Source organism: Mus caroli, unplaced genomic scaffold, assembly GCF_978045245.1.
Source record: "Mus caroli unplaced genomic scaffold, Mus_caroli_1 scaffold_16, whole genome shotgun sequence".
In the NCBI taxonomy this organism is placed as follows: domain Eukaryota; kingdom Metazoa; phylum Chordata; class Mammalia; order Rodentia; family Muridae; genus Mus; species Mus caroli.
Window position 1 is genome coordinate 49,027,626 of NW_028227271.1, and position 15,569 is coordinate 49,043,194.

Sequence of the window (15,569 nt, forward strand, 5' to 3'; positions counted from 1 at the left end):
GTGGAGAAAGAGGAACACTCCTCCATTGTTGGTGGGATTGCAAGCTTGTACAACCACTCTGGAAATCAGTCTGGCGGATCCTCAGAAAATTGGACATACTACTACCGGAGGATCCAGCAATACCTCTCCTGGGCATATATCCAGAAGATGTCCCAACCGGTAAAAAGGACACATGCTCCACTATGTTCATAGCAGCCCTATTTATAATAGCCAGAAGCTGGAAAGAACCCAGATGTCCCTCAACAGAGGAATGGATACAGAAATTATGGTACATTTACACAATGGAGTACTACTCAGCTATTAAAAAGAATGAATTTATGAAATTCCTAGCCAAATGGATTGACCTGGAGGGCATCATCTTGAGTGAAGTAACACAATCACAAAAGAACTCACACAATATGTATTCATTGATAAGTGGATATTAGCCCAAAACTTAGGATACCCAAGATATAAGATACAATTTGATAAATGCATGAAACTCAAGAAGAATGAAGACCAAAGTGTGAACATTAGTTTTATAGTTTCAACTTGAAACAAATGGAAGAGTTTATGTTTTTCTCAATAATGGAAAAATACAAATTTATCAAAAGAACAACTTTTTTTTTTAACACCCAGCATCTTAATGAACATAGCAAGTATTTTTTTTTTCAGTCTTAAACTCAGGAGGAAAATCTATGTGTGACTGCATTTCTATTTTGCGGGAAATATGACAAATATGAATTAAAAATATGAAGTAACATTTCTGAGTTCACTCAAATCAGTGGGTTTGCATTAATCTCTAACAAGCTTTCACATGAATGCATTAGTGAGAAATTGAACTACCTGGGACCCATGAAGTGGAAAGGGACAACAGGCAGGTGGGAGTTTGATCTAAGCCAATTCTGAGAGGTTCAGTGGACTCTGTTAGCATGCCAGGTGTGCTGACATCTCAAGGAGAGCAGAGAAACTAACCGCATTCGGAATAGCTAGACTAGACAGTGGACATCTGCAGACTTCCTGCATAGGCTATTTTTCTTTGAATGCTGTGTGAGTTCCTGGTCCTCAGCATCTCTTTAGTCAACAGCTAATTTTCTAAGCTGCCAGCAGAAAACAATGAGAACAGCCTGGACTGTAAATACTCTTTATGAAATGCAGATGTTTATCTAGAACCCAAAAAGACTTGACCCAAAAAAACCTCCTCAAGGAAACAAAGTATGAAGCTAGCGGCACAACAAAATCAAGGGTCAACTCCTTGTAATGTATAAATAGCTCCTATGGGCATCATGCCTCTACTACAGTGAAAAGAAGGCAGGTCACACCGAGTACCAACTGAAGTGAATATATATATTCACTGTGTGTGTGTGTATTCACTAAAACAGAAATCTTTGGATATACATGAAGCACACATTTTTGCCTTCAGGGAAGGGGAATACATTGCAAAGAATAAAAGCTAATTAAAACAAAGTTAGCTCCTTCTCAACCCCCACCCTCTTCCTTTGGAAGGCACTGGGACTCAAGCCAAAGCCAGGGCAAGCAAAATTGACAGAAATACTGTAAAAAGTCATAGAAAAATAATTGCTCTTATCTCACAGAACAAGAATCTATGTGGTTTTTTTTTTTCTCTTTGCAAGCAAAAGGGACGGGGCTTTCTATTTCATCCATGCCGTCCTTAACTTCCAGTCAATGCTTGAGTGAACTTGATTAAAAAGTAAATCCATGTCAGCGCAAATACTGATCTTTTCGAAAAGACAAAATCAAATGTAAAGTTTTCTTTGGGACACACACTGGGGGAGACTGGAGGAAGTCCCTTGAGTGGTGACATGAAGTTAGGCTCAACAGGAAGTACTTGTGTGTACAGGAACTCCACCCCAGAGGGGAATGAGAAAGACGGTCCACTTTTATCCTCTCTTTACTGTGGCTTGTTACTAAAAGCACAAGGGGCTTTGCCTTGCTGGGTTGCACTGTGCCTTGCTAATGGGACAATTTGGCAATCTTCCCATAGGAATCCATGGAAGGAAAGGCAGTTTTTATTATTCCATAATCTATCTTCTCATTCGATAGATAAATTTCTGGTGTTTTCCATCTTTCTTCTCCCATGACCCCTTCCCTCTCACCTCACTCTCTCCTTCTCCCTATCTCTCTCTCTTCTATCTCTCTCCCTCTGTCTCTCCCTCTATCTCTCTTGTCTCTCTCTTTTCTCTCTCTTCTCTCTCTTGCCTCGCTCTCTTTTCCTCCCCTCTTTCTCAACTCACTTGCAATATTGCTGTTTTTGACAGGAGATGATTTATATAATGATTTGTCTAATGAGATATTTTCATTAATTACTTCTAACACTGTTTATGCATAGGGATTCAACCAGAGACATCTTGCTGATGTCACCATCAGTCACACTGCCCTGGTGAAGAAGTAGATGGGTATCTAAAGCCAGGTCAAGCAGACTCCCCAAGTCCCCCCCATCACCACCACTACCACCCCAAATCCAAAACTCGAGTCCAGTGGTAAAAGGAAAGACAAAGGCTAAGTGTTTTCATCCCAGTGGTGTGTCTGATAGGAAAAGACAGCTGCTCCCTACATGAGCTTTCCTAGACTTCAGCAGTTCAGTCTTTTCCAAGCTTGAGAGCATAACTTTTGTTTGCTTAAGTTTGCATAAGTTTGTTTGCATAAGTTTGATTAAATGAGCTACTATGTTATCTACTAGTAAATACATTTTAAACTGGCCAAAGAAAAATTAAAATTTTTGCAATCAAAAATCTCTGCTGATAGAGAGGCTGCAGTCAAGGTCACGATGAATATATTTTTCTTTAAAGCATAGTTTAGAGGTGGGCATGGTGGCACACGATTGCATTTCTAGCTCTTGGGAAGCTAAGGTGAGAGAATTATGGGTTCTGAGGCAATCTGGGTCACATAGCAAGATCCTATCTCAATAACATAGTTTATGAAGCTAAATCAATGTGTTAACTGATTTTTATAATTAAAAAAAAAAACCTTTAAAAGTGGAGATATGCTGGGCAGTGGTGGTACACGCCTTTAATTCCAGCATTTGGGAGGCAGAGGCAGGTGGATTTCTAAGTTCAAGGCCAGTCTGGTCTACAGAGTGAGTTCCAGGGCTATACAGAGAAACCCTATCTTGAAAGAAAAAAAAAGTGGAGACATATTTTGGGTTTTTTTTTCTGTAATAGCTGAAAAAATTAAGTTTTTTTTTTTAATGTCATGTTTTTTTCTATTAAATGCATCTCCCATTGCTGTTGTTTTATGTATGAGGGAGTAATTTTTATAGGACATTTAAGTGGGGGACCTACTAGAAGTTCTTTTTATCTCATTTATAGTATAATATGTTGTAATGTCAGGATCCATTAGAAGGTGATGAACGCAGCACTTAGGCAGGTATGTTACATTACTCACAGCACAGAAATGCTGTGCTCAGAGCAAATGTGGCTGTCTCGGAAGTAACACAACGCGTCTAGGAGAAAGCTTCAGTTTCATGTGCCTTCAAGGATTCTGTTTCGTTTCTGAGGTACTGTCGTATGCAGCATGAGCTGGGCTTGAACGTACTGTAGGTGAAGATGAGGAACTTTTGATGCTCCTGTCTCCTTGTACCCCCCATATCCCTCTTGATATCGACTGTAGTATTGCTGTAAATTTTATAATGTAGTGGCTGAAAATAACAAGCTGGGACTACAATACCACCATGTCCAGCCTTGCCTTGAAGTTTTAAGTGGCAGTTACTTTATCTCAGAGTTCTTTCTTTCAATCATTCTAAGTAAATAATGCTAGAAACCAGTGCAGATTTACTGTGAAGTTCTGACAAAGTGTGGATACCTCCCTTCTATCATTACATTATGCATCTCTCTCTCTCTCTCTCTCTCTCTCTCTCTCTCTCTCTCTCTCTCTCTCACACACACACACACACACACACACACACACACTAGCCAACATGTTAACTTTTCTGTATTCCAGATCAACCAACTTTTCTTATAAAGAATATGCTAGAAAGTGCTAAGTATACAAAATTACCTAAGCTCATGGAGACTCACACTCTCTACAAGGGGAAGTATTTTTATGGATTGTCACATGGAGTGACAAAAGGGTAAAGCACCTTGTGTGGATTAGCAAGATAAAGATAAGGATTAAGTTCTTGTATCTCTTTTTAATATCAACTCTGTTAGTTTCCTATTAGTGCTGCAATATATTTCATCATTTTAATGGCTAAAAATAATAAAATCAGGGCTGGAGGCATAGGTCAGCAACAGAGGGCTTGCCTAGCATGTGTGAGGCCCTAGGTTCAATTCTCAGGACTGTGTAAAACACATGTGAAGAAACATATAGAATAAAATACTGGTTACCGTGTACTCATGGGTTCACAAGTCTGAAAAGAGTGTGTTGCACTCAAAGTGTTGGAATGACTGCAGTCTCTCTTGGAGAGAATCCATGTCCTTACCTCTTCCTAGAAGTCATGTGTATTCCATCTTCAAAGCCAGAGGTAGCCAAGGCTTCTCCCCCCTCCCTCTTTTACAGTTAAAGCCATTTGCAATTAGGTAGGACTATCAGGCAGTCAAGAATAACTTCTTTACTGTAAGGTCAGCAGAGATCCTAATTCCCATTTATATATAACTCATTCATGATCAGGAAATAAACATAGTTTTGGCACATTAATTAACCACAGTGGCTGTTTCCCTATAAGCAAGTTTCACAATGCCTATACGGTTTGTCAGGATCATATCAAAAAATGGCCAACTCAGAGGAGCTCGCCACCATCTTTCTCATAAAAACACAAAAATCAATACAGTAAGGCAATTTGCATGCTTTTCCTTGCTCAAACTCAAACATGTGACTGAATTATCAGGGTGAAAATAAAACGTGTTTTCTGTGAGCTCACGTGTATTTTCCGACACCAGAGCTGGTAACAACTAACGTTTTTCTAACTTGGAATTCTTAGCATGCAGTCACTATCTTTCATCTTGGATCTCTTTCCATCCTTCACTTCTAAGATGGCAGTTCCATCACTCATAGGTTTTGTATCTACTCTTCTTCATCTTCTTCATCATCTTCTACTTCCCCTCCTTTTCTTCTTCTCCTCTTCATCTTTTTCTTCTTTTTTTCTTCTTTCTTCTTCATTGACACTTTCAATCAGACATTTTTATTCTACTAAACTCTTGTTTGAGAGTATTCTGCTGGCTTTTTCCATGGGGCGAGCGCTCTCTAACAACATCTCCAGGGCCCCTAAGGTCTTTAGCTGCTAATTGTAAAGTACAATACAATTCAAGTCCAAACTCTGCTACCTTAATCTTTTCCTGTAAACTTCGTCAACTGCACACATGTCAGCCCCACCTGGCTATCTCCCAAAACCTTCAAAACTCACATATTATCTAAGGAAGAATATCTTAATATCTTCCACTTAAAATTCTTCTTTCACCTATTAATCTCTTCCACAAATGCCTTTTCAGACTCAGACCTTGTAGCTGAGACATAGAAGTTAAAGAAAGACTGCTTCTAATTAGCTTCACTAATCTAATGTAAGCATGGGGACTCAGTAACAACAGAAATGATAGCGCTAACTGCCCCAACCACTCAGGTGTCTATCACCTGAGTGGTTTAGAGTCACCTCTTAGCCTCCCTCTGTTCTACCTGCCTCCACACTTAATCAGCAAACCAATTCCTTCTCCTCTACCTCTGATTCTTGCAGCTACACTTTAGCTCTCCAGCCACATTGCCTATTTCAGGCTTTCAACACCCAGTTTATGAACAATTTGATATTTTAGCAGTCTGGTAACCTTGCTTACTCATGCCTGTGCCTAAAACCCTTTGGAGTCACAAGTACAGGTAGAGTTGTTATCAATTTACTATATCTACAAAATAAAGTTATTTGGAAATTATCAACCATCTAATATCAACCTTTTCCAATCTTTGCTTTTTGCCACAGCCCCATGGGATATATTATCCATGTTATTATCTGTTAAATCGTTTATCTTCCTAGTGGCCAGTAAGCTTCTTGATAACAAAAAAAAGAAAAGCCTTACTCAGCTTAGTTCTCTAACCACAGACACACAAAATGTGTCCCATCACTCTTCACTTGAAATGGAATTCGACTGACAAGGTAAATTCAGTCAGTGCATCCCTGAAGATATTAGGTAGGAGACATCTACAGCCAGTGACTCCACTCCAAACCAGAAGGTTCTAAATGAATCAAAACCAAGGTGGTAACCGCTGATCATTTCAGTGACTTGCTTCATCCTAAGGACCTGTAAACTGCATCATGGAGGAGAGGGAGCAAGTTGCTCTAAAAACATTTTCTTGCCAGTGTAAATAAGACAAACAGAATCTGTCTCCTGAACCACCCACTGTGCGTTCAATGAAGTGGTTGAAAATCTGGCCACGAGGCCCAGGTGCATGCACAACAGCTATTTGAACATGCAAAGAGTCAACTTCCATTCCTTTTCAAGCTTTGAAGAAGCAGGGTGTGGCTGTTCATGCATTTGATCTTCTAGACCCTCAGTTCCAGATATGATATACTAACCTTCCCGAAACCCCCTCATCACATTTGCTCTTTTTGCTTTAGTGATGAATATTTCCACTGCAGCAGTTAAGCTTCTGCAGGATCACACGTTTGTCTAGTTATCGTGCTGTACATACCATGTGCGCTGGCTTCATGGCTAGCACAACTCTGTGTAAAAGGCCAGACAGTCAACGTGTTTGGCTTTGAAGGGCCACAGTCTCTGTCAGGACTACTATCCTTTGACACTGTAGCATAAGAGCACCTATGCACAAAATATAAGGAAATGTACATATAATAACTGTCATTATCCAGACAGTGAGCCAACTGGCCCGTGGATGGTAGTTTGTTAACTTCAGACTTACAAGAAAGGGGGTTTAAAACAGTACAGATTTTGCTACCATAAAGAGTAGATTTCACAAAGTGTTTTCTTTAAAAAACAAAAAACAAAAACAAAAACAGAGTAAAGCCACGTATTGGTGGCAACGTCTATTAGACCCTTGACAATTTAAAACTGTGTTCAGTTGTTTTTTTAAGCAGTATAATTAAGAACAAAGTTTGAAGTGATAGAAATGTACACAGTTATGACAGCACACAACTTTAATCCCAGATCTTAAGAGACAGGGAAGGCAGAGCACTATAAGTTTGAGGCCAGCAGGGTCTACATAGAAAAATCTAGGGCAGCCAGGACTACACAAGGAAGCTAGATCTCTAGAAATTAAAATAAAATAATGAGAAAAAAACAGGAATAAGATACACATACATATATGCTGTTGCTATTTATCAAAAATAACTGACCTGGAACATGCAGATTTGAGTCTCAAAGATTAAACTCTGAGAGTGTTTTCTGCAGCCTCTCCTAATCAACTACCAAACAGTTAAGTCCAGTTTCTGGTGACATGGTAACCCTGGGAGTAGTATGTTCTTTTGCTACATTGAAAACTGTTGATAAATGAAAAGGGATGAATTTCCTGCCTGGACACACACTTGAACCAACAAAAGATTGTGAAGAGGAAGGATCCAAAGGGCAGGATGTTTTTTTCAATTACCTTGTCCCTTGACAATGGTGCAGAAACAAGCAACCGCCAAAAAAGCCAGAATCAGCCAGTCCCGCATCTTGCACTGCCAAATCATCATCTTATTTTCTGCCTCTTACATCAGTTGCAACAGCTGCCTGGAAACATAGAGAAAATGAAAAGTAAGCATATATAGTCATCCAGGGCGAGCATGAGGACCAACATGGCTTAGAATTGATAGGAAGCAATCAAATCCCTAGAGTGCTGGGTGTTTCATCTCAAATACAAGCTGATGGGGGAAAGCTCCTATTCTCTTGAAAATTCTGTATTGTACACAATTACTTGAAATATTTGAGGGAGCTAAGAATGGTAGCATATACTTTTTATTCCAGGACTCAGGAGCCAAAAGCAAACAGATCTGTGTTGGTTCAGGAACAGCCTGGTCTAGATATCAAGTCCCAGACCAGACAGCACTACATAGTGAGACCCTTTCTCAAAAGAAAGAGAAGACATTAAGATTTTAAGAGCCAGAGGTGATGGATGGCTACAAGCAAATAGTATCTTCCAGACATAATGTGGTAATATTCATATGTACTGACAGAGAATATGGTAGCATTGCACAAAGTCTAAACACAAACAAGGCGGATGGAGTTCCGAAGCTGAAATGGCCCATCATGAGGAAGCTATCTGTAATTGATACCCGCTGACAAAGGAAACTCAGTTTTCTCCCATGGAGTGTCAAGGCATGTTCCATGCCCAAGAGTGGTTGACCAATACAAAACAAAAAAATAAAGAAAAGAAAGACTTCAAATTGATATTTTTGTGGATTGTTTTTGCCTCATATTGCTTTGGGTATTTTTTTGTCTTATTGGTTTTTGCTTATTTATTTTGATTTTTGTTTTTGTGAAGTTGTTTATGTGTGTATGTGTGTGAGTTTCTTTTTGTTGTTTTGAGTAGGTTTTTTGGTCTGGTTTTTGTAAAGGGAGAGAAAGAGGCAAAGAACATAAAGTTGGGTGGGTGGAAAGATGGGGAGGATCCAGGGGAACTGTAGAGGGAGAAACATGAGGAAATATAATTTATAAAAGAGCTTTTCAATAAAACAAAAGTTAAGACAAAGAAAGAGAGGGGGGAGGAAGGGAGGGAGGGAGGGAGGGAGGGAGGGAGGGAGGAAGGAAGGAAGGAAGGAAGGAAGGAAGGAAGGAAGGAAGGAAGGAAGGAAGAGAGAGAGAGAAAGAGAGAGAGAGAGAAAGGAAGGAAGGAGAAAAGGAAGGAAGGAAGAAAGAAAGATTGGGGCATTAGAATCGATTGAGATGTTGAGGCTACACTGTGAGTCTCTCCTGTAAAAATGTGTAAATTGCATAGTCTTCCTAAAACAGTGTCTTTTCCAATCATGGGTCCCTCCCGTATCCATCCCTGTAAGGTAAAACCTACTGCCACCTTACGGAATCTACAAACCACAAATGAGTCCTACCTTTCTTTATACTGGTGATCAAAGAGAACTCGCTAACATGAAATCACTGCTCAATTTCTCCCCTCATGGGTTGAATAATCTCCAATCCTTTGATCGTTTCTCACAGCTCTTTTTTCTCAAATATATAAAAATCTGAAACTCTTCCAAATATCTTTTTTTTTATGTTAGTGAAAGGTAAGGTACAAAAATAGGGTGAGAAGGAATAAAGAGGAAGAAAGAAGTCAGGAAAAAGAAAGGGCAGAAAATAAAAAGAGAGAAGGGACAGAGGGAGGAGGGGAAACTATACTTGGTATTAATATAAAAGACCATTCTATTGGCCACAATTGGATTTTAAGTCTTTACATTGGAAAAATTCTGAGTTCTTTCCTAGGAGACTAAGGAAACATTTATAGCCACGGTAAGGGGTCTACACTCACATGTATTAATAACCCCTCACCCATGCTCCTGTGAGCATTCATAATTAAACGCAATAGTTAAATATTCACTAAACAGAAAGTAGGAGGGGACTAGTTGGGTAGAAGAAAGAGATCAGTTGGAGTGTAGAAGGGATAAGAGGGAGTGTGACAGGGATGGAAGTGTGACGGAAATAGAAACGGTTATGAAAATTTTCATAACAAAATCTGAAATATATATTATAAACTAAATATGCTTTTAAAAGCTTGTCTTAGTTAGGGTTTTACTGCTGTGAACAAACACCATGATTGAGGCAAGTCTTATGAAAAACAACATTTAATTGGGGCTGGTTTATAGATTCTGAGGTTCAGTCCATTACCATCAAGGTGGGAGCATAAAGACATCCAGGCAGGCATGGCACAGGCAGAGCTGAGAGTTCTACATCTTCATCCAAAGGCTGCTAGTGGAAGACTAACTTCCAGGCAACTAGGGTGAGGGTCTTAAACCCACACCCACAGTGACACAACTCCTCTAACCAGGTCATGTCTATTCTAAAAAGGCCACACCTCCAGATGGTGCCACTCCCTGGTCCAAGAATATACAAACCATGACAAAGCTATAAGAAACTATCTCAAAAGTTTTGTTCTACAAGGACAACTTTATTCACAAGATCTAAGGCAACTTTACAATATAGAGAACATTAGATACATACCAATACAGTGTAGCAACTTTACAATGTAGAGAATATAAGATACATATAAACATAGTATATAAGATAGACATGCCAGGTTTAAGGCACAAAATACAAAGTTCTAATTACATTTTAGTTTCTTTTTCTTTTCTTTTTTAAATTTTATTTTCTGATTTTTCAAGGCAGGGTTTCTCTTTATAGTCCTGGCTGTCCTGGAACTCACTCTGTAGATCAGGCTGGCCTCGAACTCAGAAATCTGCCTGCCTCTGCCTCCCAAGTGCTGGGATTAAAGGTGTGTACCACCACTGCCTGGATGCATTTTAGTTTCTGATAAATAGTAAATAATGTTTTGATGTAAGTATGCTTCATGGAATATTTTTAACATATTGAAGGGGACCCTAGAGGTGCAGGCAAGGAAACTAATTGCTAAGAGGTGGAAATCAAAGCTTGATTTAGATCGACTTTATCAGCCTTGATCAAACTTCAGGGAGTCTGATGCCAGGCAGCTTATTGCCAGTATTTTTAAACACAATATAATTTGGAGGGGAGAGTTGCCTGATGTAATACAATCTATGATGCACAAAATATCATAATTACATTGAAACTCAACTCAGGGCACAATCAACCACAAGGGAATATCAAACTTACAGAGTTTGTGAGACCCAGAGTAGGGAGTTGACTCAGGTAAAACAGATGAAGTACAACATCCTAGGAGAGCATTCCCACAATATTATTCTTCATACCAATATGTTCATACCTTAAAATATCTCTTCTGATTGATCCTGTGTGCTACTTGCATTTCTGATTTGGTAATAAAATATCCTGAGCCAAAAAGCAACTTAGTAAGAATGGGTTTATTTGGCTTACAATTCCAGGTTACAGTCCATCTCTTGAAGGGAAGTCTAGGCAAGAACTCAAATAGCTATTCATATCATTTCCTCATCTAAGAGCAGCAGTGAGAAAGGAACACATTCAGGCTACCTGCTTGCTCTCATCTAGCTGTCTCCTGCCCTGTATAGTTCAGTACCTCTGCCTAGAGATTGGTGACGCCCACAATAGACTAGGTCTTCTGACATCAATTAACAATCAAGACAGTCCCCAAAAGATGGACCCAATCTAATTAGTCTCTCAACTGAGGCTCTCTTCTTAGGTTATTCTAGGTTATAAATACAGACTCCCACCCCTAACCAAGAAGCTATCTGCAACTGATACCATTGGCAAAGAAAAACTATGGAGTCTCACCAGGTATGATGCTTATACTGTCAGGGCTGGCCCCAAGTCCAAGAGTAGTTGGCCAACACAAAACAAACTCAATGGTATTTTTGTGGACTTTTTGACTCTGTTTGCTTTTGGCATTTTTTAAAATCTTACTGATCTTTTGTTTGTATGTTTTGATTTTTGTTTTTTGTTGTTTGCTGGGGAGCAAGGGATATTGTGCATATATTTCTAGAATTTTGTTTGTTTGTTTTTAAAGAGAGAAACAGAACAAACTTTTGTAGGAAAATGAAAGTGATTTAGGAGTAAACATAATCAAGATTTATTCTATACATTTTTTTCAGTATAAAAAATAAATCATAAAAAGCAGGATTTTAAGAAAAAAAAAAAGCCATCACAGATCCCAAAGATGTTTTCACTCTAAGAAGAGCTAAGAATATATTTATTCTTCTTTCCTGAGTGTAGTGTGAATATTTGTTGCTGATAATAAAAGTCCTCTTTCAATACATTTGACAGGGTCACAATTAGTTAGTATTTTAAAATTTTTAGGTTATTTCCAAAGTTCTCAAACATATATAAACACTGCAGTTAACATCCTTACTGATACTTTGTACTGATAATGTGCTTTGGCTAAATGCAAAATATGGAATTGCTAGGTAAAATATGATGTAAGTTTTGGGGTTTTTTTTTGTTTTTTTTTTTTTTTGAAACTTGGTCCCAGTAGGTCACTCAGGCTGGCTTTAACCTAATATCCTTTCTGCTTCGATCTCCCAAATGGTGGGATTGCACGCATGTGCAACCAAGTCCCATGAAGTACAAGTTATTAAACGAATTACCCAAAGCAGTGTGGACAGTTACACTGATTTCTGCTCCCACAGCATCATACAAAGTACCACTCTGTGTCACTCCTACCATCACAGGGGTTGCTTATAACCTGATTGATAGGTAAATGTGAGTGTGACAGTCTCGTTTTAATTTGATTTCCAATGCCAGTAGATTAGTCACTTTTGCATATATCTGTATCCATATACATATATATTCTATATGCTTGCATATGTGTGTATATTTGCATATTGCATATTTGTATGTTGCATATATTTGCATATGTATATGTACTTGCATGTGTGTATGTTTGCATATATGTACATATTAACAAAAACAATGTGCCAGAATAACTTAGAGAAAGGAACTATTAGCTTTCTGCTAAGTTTCAGGGGTGTCAGTCACCATGACAGTGAGAAGATGGCAAATCAAAGCAGTTTAATCAAGTCCATGAAGACTTAGTATGGGAAGTACTAGGAAGGCCCAGGGGAAGACGGTACACCTAAGCACACCACAGGGACCCACTTCCTTTAACCAAGCAGGAAGATCCACCACCTCCCAGCAATCTATTCAAAGTTTAAATGCCCCACTATATTAAACCATTGGTTAACTCAGAGTCCTCATGATCGAATGGTTTTACTGTTTCCTGGGCAGTTCTCAATACAGTTAAGGTTAACATCTACCAATTAAAATTGACTATAATAGGGCCAAGAGAGATAGCTCGGTGGTTTACAGTGATGGTTGGTCTTATAGAGGACTTGAGTTCACATACATGGTGGCTCACAAACATCTGCAAGTGACTTCAGCTCCAAAGCTTTGGCTACCCTCTTCTGACCTCTTTGTGCACATTTGTACACACAGGCAAAACACTCATATCCATAAAACAAATAAATGAACCCAAAATTTTTTTTAAAGCTTGACTGTCATTTTGGTGTAATACTTGGTAGAGTTTGGCTATCTATTTTTTTTAATAAAGTCTGTCATATCTACTTTTTTCTGAATTGTGAGAAATCTTAACATATTATTTATTTTAACTCATATTACTTGTACCATTTTTCTAGTTTATTTTTTAATCTTTTAATTTAATTTACTGGTCTTAGGTCTAGTCAGTTTGTTTGTTCAGTTAACTAATATGATTAAATGTTTTTCATCAGCGTGTCCAGTGTCATGGGAAAAATGGCCTCTATCTCAAACCAAATTTTATTTCTTATTAGCTTAACTTTTCAATTCCAGAAGAGCATGGAATATCTCCATACTTCGATGACTAATGGGCTATTTGTAACACAGAAATACATTGCTTTGTAATGACACAACAGTCTAGATTAATACTACCTACTTTTACATCTTTTTTCAATCTCATGTCTTGTGTTAAATACACTTGTAACTAATGCTGCTGCTGCTGAGGCTGCTGTTACTTCTTCTCCCCCTCCCCCTTCCCCTCTCCCTCCCCCTCCCCTTCACCCTCCCCCTTCTCCCCCCTCCCCCTTCTCCCCTTTCTCCCTCCCCCCTCCCCCTCCCCCTCCCCCTCCCCCTCCCCCTCCCCCTTCTCCTTCCCCTTCCCCTTCTTCCCCATATTGCATGGATTTTTTTTCTTTTTTTTTTTTTAAAGATTTATTTATTTATTATATGTAAGTACACTGTAGCTGTCTTCAGACATTCCAGAAGAGGGCGCCAGATCTCATTGCGGATGGTTGTGAGCCACCATGTGGTTGCTGGGATTTGAACTCTGGACCTTCGGAAGAGCAGTCGGGTGCTCTTACCCACTGAGCCATCTCACCAGCCCGGATTTTTTTTTTTAACCAGCAAAACTTCACACTTTCACCTGAAGTATATTGCTGGTGGTTGGGTTGAGATATAGTTTGGTTTCATGCTTTTGTTGTTATTTTGTCTGATTTGTTTTTAAGTCCTTAGGCAGGAGTTGTGGTACACAGTTATAGTGCTGGCACTTGGGAAGTAGAAGCAGAAAGATCACGAGGAGAGCTTATGGGAGATCCTGCCTCAAAACGTAACCAATCCAAGATATGGGAGCCAGGAAAGACCTTAATAAAGGTTTTAAAAAGAGACTAGTGCCAAATACCCTTCATCCTATCTTTCTTCTTGGTCTTTCATTCCAATGAATTCTTTTGATAGGAGTCATGTGTCATTGCAATATAGATGTATTAAGAGGTGAGAAGGATGTGGGAGTGAACATACAAATACAAACAAATTACATGAAATTTATGAATTAACCTGTACAATGAAACCCATAATTCCAAAAGTTAATTTTAAAATGGATGCTACCTTAAAATATATTTGTGGTGATGACCTCACCATCACTTGACTATACTAAAACTTGACAAAATGTGCACTTGAAGTGAGAAAATAACAGGACATGTAAATCACACGTTAATAAAGGTTTTAAAAAGAGACTGGTGCCAAATACCCTTCATCATATCTTTCTTCTTGGTCTTTCATTCCAATGAATTCTTTTGATAGGAGTCATGTGTCATTGCAATATAGATGTATAAAAGACAATTCTTTTTTATTTATTTATTTATTTTATGCATATGAGTACACTGTAGCTGCACAGATGGTTGTGAGAATGTGGTTGCTGGGAATTGAGCTCAGGACCTCTGCTTGCTCCTGCCCGGTTTGCTCCAGCCCAAAGATTTATTCACTTCAGCCCAAAGATTTATTTATTATTATATGTAAGTACACTGTAGCTGTCTTCAGACACACCAGAAGAGGGTGTCAGATCTCATTATGGACGGTTGTGAGCCACCATGTCGTTGCTTGGATTTGAACTCAGGACCTTTGGAAGAGCAGTCAGTGTTGTTAACCACTGAGCCATCTCTCCATCCCAACAATTACTTTCACATGATTGTGGTGGCCCTGACTATTTGACCAGGCCAGTTTGAAATGACAGACACGGCATTAGTTAGGGAAGCAGAAACCGGCCTGAGTAGGGCCACAGGCCTCATCCGGCCGGATCAGCGCCGGGGTAGCTGGAGCACAGGGTTGCCTGACACCCGCCAGCTACCCACGACCTCCGCCGCAGGGTTTTGGGACTGCTGGTGAGTGGAACAGAGCTTCTGCTCCAGTCCAATCACGCGGGACCTGAGACTGCTCTGGTTGGGGAGAGAGAAATCCGGCCTACATAGGGCCACAAGCCTCATCCGGTCAGAAAAGCACCGGGACAGCTGGGGCGCAGGGTCGGCTGACACTCGCCAGCTACCCACAACACCCGCCACAGGATCTTAAGACTTCTGGTGAGTGGAACACAGCTTCTGCTCCAATCCAATTGCGCGCGGGACCTGAGACTGCATTAGTTAGGGAAGCAGAAACCTGCCTGAGTAGGGCCACAGGCCTCATCCGGCCGGATCAGCGCAGGGGTAGCTGGAGCGCAGGGTTGCCTGACAACCGCCAGCTACCCACGACCCCCGCCGCAGGATTTTGGGACTGCTGGTGAGTGGAACACAGCTTCTGCTCCAATCTTTAAACAGTGACAACGAT

At 39.7% G+C, this 15,569-nt stretch overlaps 1 protein-coding gene across 4 annotated transcripts in view; it reads right to left on the minus strand.

The window, feature by feature from the left end:
• Positions 1–15,569, minus strand: part of Col14a1 (collagen type XIV alpha 1 chain) — a 232,495-nt gene that overhangs the window by 196,441 nt on the left and 20,485 nt on the right. For all 4 annotated transcript variants that reach the window (XM_021183602.3, XM_029469983.2, XM_085831724.1 and 1 more), the window contains exon 2: positions 7,519–7,643. In XM_021183602.3, the coding sequence (XP_021039261.1) occupies positions 7,519–7,606 (88 nt within the window). In that variant the 5' untranslated portion in view covers positions 7,607–7,643. The remainder of the gene's footprint in view (positions 1–7,518; positions 7,644–15,569) is intronic.